Source organism: Pelobates fuscus, chromosome 1 (genome assembly GCF_036172605.1).
Source record: "Pelobates fuscus isolate aPelFus1 chromosome 1, aPelFus1.pri, whole genome shotgun sequence".
In the NCBI taxonomy this organism is placed as follows: domain Eukaryota; kingdom Metazoa; phylum Chordata; class Amphibia; order Anura; family Pelobatidae; genus Pelobates; species Pelobates fuscus.
The window spans coordinates 415705165-415716238 of record NC_086317.1 but is presented as its reverse complement, the minus strand read 5'-3'; the positions used below and the strand labels follow the sequence as shown (position 1 = coordinate 415716238).

Below are 11074 nucleotides of genomic sequence, written 5' to 3'. Positions count from 1 at the left end.
ATGATAGAAACATTTAAATACATAAAGGTAATCACATTAAAGGAGGAGACTATATTTAAAAGAAGAAAAACTACCACGACAAGAGGATATAGTCTTAAATTAGAGGGGCAAAGATTTTAAAAATAATCATCAGGAAGTATTACTTTACTGAGAGGGTAGTGGATGCATGGAATAGCCTTCCAGCTGTAGTGGTAGAGGTTAACACAGTGAGGGAGTTTAAGCATGCGTGGGATAGGCATAGGGTTTTCCTAGCTATAAGATAAGGCCAAGGACTAATGGAAGTACTGTATTTATCGGCGTATAACACGCACTTTTTCTCCCTGAAAATAGGGGGGAAATCGTGGGTGCGTGTTATACGCCGATATCCCATAATTACTTACCTGTCTTGAAGCGTGGGCCGGTGTTCAGCGCGCACCGCGGTACTGGAACTTCAATTTCAGGTTCCGGTTTCCGGCGGGACTGAAAGGAAGTGTGCACACTTGTGCACACTTCCTTTCAGGTTCCGGTTTCCGGCGGGACTGAAAGGAAGTGTGCACACTTGTGCACACTTCCTTTCAGTCCCGCCGGAAACCGGAACCTGAAATTGAAGTTCCTGTACCGCGGTGCGCGCTGTGAAGCCGGCCCACGCTTCAAGACAGGTAAGTAATTATGGGACAAGGGAAAGTGCACTAGGGGACACTATGGGAGGGGGGGGGGAGAATACTATGGGAGGGGGGGAGAATACTATGGGAGGAGGGGGGGAGAATACTATGGGGGGGAATACTATGGGAGGAGGGAGGGAGAATACTATGGGAGGGGGGGGAGAATACTATGGGGGGGAATACTATGGGAGGGGGGGAGAATACTATGGAAAGGGGGGGACGACACTATGGGATGAGGGGGGGAATACTATGGGAGGGGGGGAAATTTCCTGGAATTTCCTTCTTAAAATGAGGTGCGTGTTATACACCGGTGCGTGTTATACGCCGATAAATACGGTAATTTAGAAAATTTGGCAGACTATATGGGCCGAATGGTTCTGCCGTCACATTCTGTGATGCACACAAAATGGGTAAAATGTGTTGGGAACACTTACGATATATGCCTCTTATGCAAGGCTCTAAAAATTACCTTCGGCACTACAGATGTTGTGGACTACATCCCTCATAATGCTCTTACACCAATAATGCTGGCAAAGCATCATGGGAGGTATAGTCCAAAACACCTGGAGTGCCGAAGGTTGCCTATGCCTGCAAGTCTAGCCCAATGCCCTCAGCCTGTCGACTAAGTAAATTCTGTGTTTTCAAGCTGGCTGAAGAAAGGCAGTGGGTACAATGCAAAACTAAAGATTGCGGGACTATGCCATATACTCTTGGCAGCATTGTCACCACACTGGGTTAAAGTGGTTAAGGTTTTAAAGTGATGTTTTTATATGTGTAGCTTTTAAAGGAAAAGTGTCAATTTTTTTTATTATAAATTATAATATGTACAATATAAACACACTGAGTGTATTTATGTAGTGTATAATATTAATAAATACCTTCTCATTGTACATCATGCCTTACTTCATTCTCCACTAACACTGCCATCTTTAAAGGCCCACTATTATTATTATTATTATTATTATTATTGCCATTTATATAGCGCCAACAGATTCCGTAGCGCTTTACAATATTTTGAGAGGGGGGGGATGTAACAATAAATAAGACAATTACAAGAAAACTGACAGGAATAATAGGTTGAAGAGGACCCTGCTCAAATGAGCTTACAGTCTATAGGAGGTGGGGTATTAGAAACATTAGGATAGGAAATATCAAGTAGGAGTGAAGCAGAGCTGGAGGAGAGAGCAAAGCACTATTCCATAGGGACAGGTATGTAAGGGAGAGATTACTCTGGGAGGCCATACGCTTTCCTGAAGAGATGGGATTTAAGGCCCTTCTTAAATGATTGAAGACTAGGGGAGAGTCTGATGGCAGTAGGCAAGTTATTCCATAGGAGAGGAGCCGCCCGTGAGAAGTCCTGCAAGCGTGAGTTGGCCGTACGGGTGCGAGCAGCGGTCAGGAGGTGGTCGCGGGCAGAGCGGAGGGTACGAGGAGGGGCATACCTCTGGATCAGTGAAGAGATATAAGAGGGGCTGGAATTGTTCAGTGCTTTAAATGTATGGGTTAGCACTTTGAATTGACTCCTATAGGATACAGGGAGCCAATGTAAGGACTGGCAGAGGGGCGAGGTGTGAGAGGACCGACTGGTTAGGAAAATCAGTCTAGCTGCAGCATTCATTACAGACTGTAGCGGGGCAGTACGGCTTTTGGGGAGACCAATCAGGAGAGGGTTACAGTAATCCATGCGGGAAATTACTAGAGCATGGACAAGCTCCTTGGTCCCACTATGCATCATAGCCAGTACAGTTTCTGCAGTCTATGGGTACGGTCATCTGTTCTTTTATTAAACCTTTCTATCAAACCATTTTGGAGAAGTGTGGCAACAAATAGGACTCTCCCCGGTCTCCAAAGGAACTCTGCAACCATTCGGATAATGTAATGTTTTACTCCTGCCTTGTCTGTCCAACCGTGGATGTTAGACTGAGTGCTCTGGACTGTCAGGTTCTTACTTGATGTAGAGTCCGACGTGCAGAGTTATATGCTCACCCTTGCAAATAAAAACAGACCAAGGTGACCAGGTAAGAAGCCACCTGGACTGTGAGTCTGTGCACAGGGGCTGTGCAGTAAACAGCTCCAAGTCGCAGTACAGGCAATGACAAGCAGAAGAGTAGTCGTAGAAAGCCAAAGTCAGGGGAAGCCAGAGGTCAGAATAAATGATGCGATAAACAAAGAGCCATCTGGAGAACACTGGATCAAGAACACAAATACAGGAACCAGCATCAATTAACTAACACTGCCCTCAGAGAGAGGCAGTGTTTTATACCTGGCTAATTAGCAATAAGCTTCAGGTGGGCCGAGCAAAACAGCAGGCCAAGGACACAGAAGGATCCAGGTTCATATCCCCTGTTGGGCACTTCTGAGGTGACCACGTCTGGATGCCGTGACACTAACACACACCCTGCGCTCTCGGTCTATCTTTGCCATTCAATGTTAGATGAATAATCTGTAAGTATAACATCTACATTATTTAAACAACTGAAGACAGGCTGCACTTTGGGTACCGAGTCGAGCAGTTTGACAGAAAGCCAGGGGAAATGATAAATAATATAGGAAGAGCAGCAACATTCACACAATGTGGGTTCATTCACGACCACCGAAATGCTGTAATTTGAAAACAGAATTGCACAGTTTAAGCAAAGATCAGTGACTATTACAGAATTGGAGAGTTTAGCTCAAGTGTTCCATTCAGCAATTTGATACAATTCTGACTTCAGCAAATAAAACCAAAAGTGGCCTGGCTTACTTGCACTAATTAATGGCAGTATCAATGCCTAGCTTTTCATAGGCATTTTATGTTTACTGGATTTGTAAATGTATATTATTCACAGCATAAGATTTATATGAACAATAAAGATTAGAGAATGAGCCTGTTTGTAATATAACAATAATATTTATTGTTCACATCATCTCTGTAAATATAAATAATGTTAACAGGCATACACTCAAGTTAAAAAATACTGTTGTGTAGAACAGTTTTGTGAGGCGCACAGCGTGCCATAAGTCAGCTATACGTGTGGTACAAACACATGGTCTTTGGAGCTTTAATCGATGGAATGCAGGCTTTCAATTATTTAAAAATAATAATAATTGTCAGCATTAAAGGAACACTGCAAGTTGCACTACAGCGGTCAGTAGTGGTTATTGTGCCCCCCATTGTAAGTGATTAAACTTTTTTTAGAATGATTTGATTTCTTACCTGGCATCCACCATGCCTTCACTACTTGTGACAGTGAGCTGGAAGCTCTCTCTTTGAGCTAAGACTGGCAGTGCAGGGATTAGCTCATTGGCTGAGATCGAGTTGCTAAGCAGAAGCTTCCAGCTCTCTGTTCACTGTAGTGGAGGCGTGGAGCGCAGCCTGGCGCACCCCAGGTAAGATGTCAAACGCTATAGTGGTTACGGTGTTTGGAGTGTTCCTTTAAAATTGAGACCCTTATCTGGCATTCTATTATACCTAATAGGTCAGTGCTAGAAGTGTGCATATCTTTGTAGTAAGGTTAATGTGACATTTACAACCTGGTAATATAAGGAACACTCCAAGCACAACAGCCCACTCTGTAGTGCAAAGTGAGCAGATGCAGGACTCAGGGCAGCTATCAATATAGGTGATATGGCATATATGGGCATATATAATTGTTATATGTATACTGTATACCCCCGGGCCACTAGCTGAATGTAGACTCTTGCGAGTCTGGCATTTGCTGGGCCTCCTCTTTACTCTACAGCAGCTGCAACCTGCACAATGTCACAGGATCACCAGGGAATGTAATGTCTGCACTGCCTGGCCACAGGTAAGTGGCAGGTAGCGGATAGAAAATAAAAAGTAAAAATATATACTTTTGCCCAAAGAAAACAGTCCCTATCCTTCATCCACTTCACACACCGCATCCATTGCACACACCGCATCTGTGAAGAAACTGTATAAAATTAGCCAAAATAACTAGTAAAGAACTACCTTATTGTGGCTCCTTACCCCTTCAACAGACACTCCCACCCCAAGCACCCTGGAATCGGACCACCCGGTTGCCTAAATATGTCAGAATGTGCTCCGTGGGAAAAAAATGCTACCTCGGGCCGGCCATGTGGTACTGTTCCTTAGACTGAAACTAAGCCCCGAACGGTCAAATCTTTAACCAGGTGGTGTTTCTACCACGGACATGGGATCAGGACCCTATTTTGCCAGACAGGGTGCACAGGGACAAACCATCCGGGGATACCAAATGAATAGGGGGTTATTACTGTTTTCGTGATATTTTTAGGGATATTCGTGGTAGGCTCCTGTGTGTCTGGAGGTAGATTAAATTAGTGGCATTTGGTCTGCTTATTTCACAGACACAGAGGCCTGAGTGGGACCTCTATTGTTGAGTTAATGACCCCCTGCCAGGGGTCTGTGCATAAAAATGTGTGTGAAACCTAATAAAGTATTGGGGTTTTCAACCTTGAGCAAGCATGGGCTTATGTTTGGGTGAGCTGCTATTAATCACCATCTACGTTGCAAGATTAAGAGTATTGGAGCTCCGCCACAGCATCCACCACACTAACACACTGCATCCACTCTACAGAAACACACATTCTGAATCCACTATACTCACTGCATCCAGTACACACAGACACTTCATCCACTTTACACACGCACACTGCATCCACTACACACTGTATTCACTACACATCCTCTGCATCCACTACACACACACACTCTGCATCCATCAACTATAAACACACTGCATCCACTACACACACAGACTCTGCATACACTATGCAACCGGTAAACTTGCTGCATCCACTAAACACACACAATATCCACTATACACTCTGTGCATCCACAAAGCACACACTCTACATCCACTATAAGCACACTGCATTGACTATACACATTGCATCCACTAAACACAAACTATATCCACTAAACAGAGCCTACATCCACTACACAAACACACTCTGCATCCACTCTACACACACTGTATCGTTGTGGGCAGACGGATGCCCAGACATTGAGCTGTGTAAGGGTCCCCACAATTTCTGATGGCAGTCTTGCACTTATTGGCTAAGACTGCTCAGCAGATGCTCTCAGACAGTGATTATGGTTCTGTAGTGCTGTAAGCAGTGAAACCCATCTTCTCCTGGTAGAGAAGACCGGATTTGGCACAGACACTTCCCAGGACTCGGGTAAATTATCACACTGTACTAAAACAGGTTGACACCTTACTGTGGGAAGGAGCCAGGCAGTAGCATTGATAGGTGGCAATAAGACCAGGGAATTTAGCTAAAACGTAAATTCTATGGCTCCTTTCACATATATTGACTTAAATCCCTCCTACAACGGGTCCTATACTGTGCCGTAAGTCCATCCTTAAAACCTACTCTGTTATGTGATTCCGATTGTGACACCAAATCTTGGACTGAATTCAGAGTCATGAATCTATATTTATATACTCTGGACCTACTGTATTGCCCCCTAACCATGCTGTATTAACCCTTCACCCCACTGCATTAAAACAGTGCACTCACAGCAGCGACACGGTGCCCATATTAGACTATGGACGCTTTCAGGACCCCTCTCCGGGCTCCAGCCCATGTTAACCCAACCCCAGTACTCTTGCCACCATAACAACTTCAGTGGGCTGTTGTAGTTATGGTTTTGGAATTGTTTTGCTAACTTAAAAAAAATAATAAATTGTGTACTTTGGACCTTTTTCTCTCACTTTTTATTATATATCAAGTGCCAAGAAATTCCATAGTGCTGTACAATAGGTTAAGGCCAGGTACCATTGGTGTATAATCTGAGAGAAAGGGATGATTAAAATATGTGTGTTTATTTCAATAGTTTACATTCAGTAAAAAAATATATGTTTATGGAGACAGACAGATAGATAGACATCAATAACAAAATAACAGTATTCGGTCATTTTTTTTATTGAACGAACAAAACACAATATATTTAGATATTATTCTCCATTTCCTCCATTTTATAAATGCTACATTGTGGGAAATGGATTAGTAATATAATATAAGAACATTTATGGGGATAACTGTGAATTATAGGAAATGGCGCGTAAAAGGTTTGAACGGTCAACCTAACTGTACTTCTTCCTCGAACGCCTAACATGCTGTTATAACCCTGCGCTGCCATTGGCTGGCCATAGTGTTGACGTTTACCATTCCGTCGCCTGCCATTGGCGATCAAGCCCGTCAATGGGACGCAAGGGGGCGGGACCAGCACCCAAGAGGAAGGGAGAGGCCGTTCGAATTCCCTCCTTCGCCACATTCCAGCCTCTCCCCTCCCCCACACTCCACCTCCGTGGCGAGGGCGGGACCGCTCGAACGCTCATTGGTCCGCACGGCCTGTCCGTCAACGGCCTAGGCCCGCCCGCCGCGCCACCCCATTGGGCGGGTGGAGCCGCCCCCTCCGCGGGAGTGGCTACGCTCGCTGTCGATCTCCGCCCGTGGCCCCGCCTACCATTCCCCTCCGCCGCGCGGCAGGCAGGTTACATTGCTGTCTTGAGAGGAAAGGTTCTGTGTGAAGCGCCCCCCCCCACCCCCTCATAGGACAAGATGAGCGGTAAGTACCGGGCGGGCCGAGTCCAGGGTAGGCGGGCATGATATCCCCTTATTACGCGCCCCTCTCATTACCCGGGGAGGGGTGTCCGGCCCGGTAGGCTGTGGGGGGAGGGGGCGATTGGTACCGGGCGGTGTCATGGCGCACTCACCGCCCCCAGTCCATAGCCCCGCACTCCCTGCTCGCCCCGTGTCCCCGACACACAGCTCCAGGGGGAGGGGGCGGCCATTCCCCTCCTCCCGCTCTCTCCTCCTCTGCCGCCCTGTTTTTCTGCCCCCCTGGGTGGGTAGGTGGGTGGGATGCTCGCGGCCAGGTGCCCTCCCCCCCCCCTCCCTCTCTCTGTCTGTGATGGGTTCCCTATGGGAGCGGATACAGTGTCTGTCTGTGTGTGTGTGTCAGTGTCTCTCAGTCTGTGTATAAAATGTCCGCCCGGGGCTCCCGGCCTCCATTTTCTGTCCGCACTGTGTACAGTCTCCTAGCAGGCCCGCTGCGCCCTCCTCACTCCCGGAAGTGGAGTCCCTGCCACCCGCCATGTTGATAGCGCGGGCCTGGCTGCCATTAACCCTCTTATCTCTCTTACATGGTGACCCGCAGACCAGGAGCACACATCCGAAGACCTGACTGGAGGCAAGTCCGACAGCCACTCAGAAGGAGGAGATGGATACACGCAGAAGGGGCAGGTATGGGCACCCACCATTCATCTCCCTAATATAGCTGGATCCTGCCTATCCAGCCCTCCCCCTCCTTCACACACACACTCTGTGTTATGGCAGGTGGGTGGAGGGGGGAGTTGTCTTTCCTGTGGCCTGCAGATTATGCTCCCACCCTGTGGTTGCCAACCCACCCTGCTGACTGCCCATTTGAGGCAGGATCCAGAGACCCATCCTCCTTGTCCCTCCTGTTCTGTGACTTGATTCCCTCGACATGCTGTTTTGTTTATGTGTTGGTACCTTTTGGGGTGTTACATGTGTTGGTACATAAACTGTGTGGTTTAAAAATAAATAAATAAATATATATATATATATATATATCATTTTTTTTTTTTTTTTATGGATCTTTTGTTGGAAAGTACAGTTGTACTAAAGGTTACCATCTCTTAGCAGAGTCGTTAAATCTAGTAACATGAACCTTTTTTTTTTTCCTTCTACATCGAACTCCTTGAATAATGAGTTGTTTTAGCATCCTAACCAGTCACCAGGCACACACAGCACTCAATAAATATTGTTTCTTATTAAAATGTTTACAGCATGGAGAGTCAATATGTATGCTTGTGTCCCCCCCCCCCCCCTTTTTTTTTTTTTTTTTTTTGTGTTACTGTTTTCTTAGCTTTTTGACTGCAGGATGGTGTTTTGTACATGCTCCACTATGAGCTAGGCTTCTTTACAGCTAGGCTTCTACTATTGCAATGTTGAGCTCTGATGGATCAATAGATTTGTGGGGGGTGGTATGTGCTCTCCATTTACACACATGGTTAATGAGACATACCAGTGGGATTTACCAGTATAATTCATTATAAGGTGTATTAAAACATTAATAAATACTGCCACACTGCTTCATGCAGCAGATTTGCTTTAGTTATGATTCAAGGAGTGCTCTGGAACTTCACCTGTGTAATTTGTCAAACAATTTTACCTTTTGCATTGGAACTTGCACATGCAGCCACTGATTCCAGGCTCTTTGCAGTAGATTCTGATTAGCTCCATAGAGCTAAGCAGGGACATACTCAATAGCTGATTGTATTATCTGAGCACTCTCAGCCAATGAGTAAGGAGGTCCTAAATTGGCCAAGCTTTGGATTTGTTTGTTTTTGGTAAGAATAGTCTAGGCTAGGTGACTGTACAATGGTATATGGGTGAAGGCTCGGTGAGCATGGAAGCAAAGATGTTGTTTGGATTAAGGCTGGAGGTGTTTAGGTACACATTCATTGCGTATATAGATGCAGAGGGTTATTAACAAGAGGCCTGATCTATACAAAAAATCAGCTTTATTAAACTCAAGTTGTTTTTGTGACTATAGTGTCCCTTTAACAAATCCAAATTGTAAACATTTTCAAGCATCCATCTGCATGTTAAGACCAGTTTGTGTTATATTTCCGCCCCCTACTTAGTCAAAGGACAGGTTCTACAGACCTGCTTACCAATACTTACAGGATCAAGATAAACTTAAAGTATCATACCCAATACGTAATGCTATAGTAGTTATAGTCTCACGGACTGTCACAGCATTATGTGTCTATTGTAACACAGTTTGACACTTACCTGGACCTCATCAGACTTCCTATCTTCTTAAGAATTATATTCCAGGTGCTGGTGTGGGTGTTAATTTTCTGAGGGAGTCTTTCTAAACTCTCCCAGCCATTGAGTAAGTTCCTATCTTGAATAAACTTGCATTGGCCTTTTCTGTTAAAGAAAACAGGAACCAATGTTGGTGCCTGTCAGGACTCTGGTACATTTCAAAATTATGCTAAAGCTCTGTAACAGATTATTCTGGGGTGGCACCAGCTGGTAATGCTGCTTGTCAGATCCAATCCATAATCTACTTCACAGTGTTCCCTTTTGAGCAAAGCACAATCTGGTTGTGTTTTTATTTTTTTGTGTAAATTTCTGAAGGTTATATGGTACCCTTTCTAATGTGGGTTATGCATTTGGTGTGTCTGGACATTTTTTTTTAAATTTTTTTTTTTTTTAACCTTCATAAACTAATAATCAAATTATCCATGCTATTGTAGGGGCAGGGGACAGCCATTCAAGCCTCTCTTTAAACTGTGCCAAGCAGGCCTCTTGCTTTAGGCCCCAGAGATGTCATGGCCAATAATGAATATTCTCTTAAAAAAATTTAATAATAATAAATCTTGCGTTTTGGACTGTAATCACATTCAGTGTAAATTCTGTCAAAAGCAATATTCTTTACAAGCGAGTTTGATAATTTTTTAGACCTATTTACGAAGACCTGAACTTTCAGGTGCTGTTATGTGAGTGTTTTCTATGATAATGGAGCAGTGAGGTGGGTGGTATGTAATACAAAGGGAAGTTCAGAGGCTGTTCATAGAAACAGCAACATTGTCAAGCCTTTATTTAGTAACTTTATTTTTCTTCTAATGTGGTTTGACCATGGAGGGGTGGCGTGTCAGAGCCTTTCTGGCAACATATTCACTACAGTGCTGTGGAGTGCTAATGCCTGGGCCATCATTTGCCAGGTACTTTTTTTCTTACCTGTATTGCATTATGTCAATGCAGCTTTAATGGCATGAGTGTAGGTTCACTAGAGTCAATTACCCATTGCATCAAATGTAATTTTAACATGCAAGGAATAGATACCATAACTGATCAATTGTTGATGTAAATGTGAGGGCCTGTGGACTTGAAAGGCTTTGAGCTTTTACATAATCACACTTAAAGGAACACTATAGTCACCTAAATTACTTTAGCTAAATAAAGCAGTTTTAGTGTATAGACCAAGGATAGGCAGCCTTCGGCTCTCCAGATGTTGTGGACTACATCCCCCATAATGCTCTTACACACACAATGCTGGCAAAGCATAATGGGAGGTGTAGTCCAAAACATCTGCAGAGCCGAAGGTTGCCTATCCCTGGTATAGACCATTCCCTTGCAATTTCACGGCTCAATTCACTGTCATTTAAGAGTTAAATCACTTTGTTTCTGTTTATGCAGCCCTAGCCACACCTCCCCTGGCTATGATTGACAGAGCCTGTATATAAAAAAAAAACTGGTTTCACTTTCAAACAGATGTAATTTACCTTAAATAATTGTATCTCATTCTCTAAATTGAACTTTAATCACATACAGAAGGCTCTTGCAGGGTGTAGCAAGCTATTTAACATAGCAAGGGATACGAAAATCTTAATTAAACAGAACTTGCA

The 11074-nt window shown here is 44.4% G+C and overlaps 1 protein-coding gene across 1 annotated transcript in view; it reads left to right on the top strand.

Annotated features, from left to right (window-relative positions):
* The first annotated feature begins 7091 nt into the window (after positions 1-7091).
* Positions 7092-11074, top strand: part of SP1 (Sp1 transcription factor) — a 30235-nt gene continuing 26252 nt past the window's right edge. The window contains exons 1-2 of the mRNA XM_063428464.1: positions 7092-7197; positions 7789-7874. Coding sequence (XP_063284534.1) covers positions 7191-7197; positions 7789-7874 — 93 coding nt within the window. The 5' untranslated portion in view covers positions 7092-7190. The remainder of the gene's footprint in view (positions 7198-7788; positions 7875-11074) is intronic.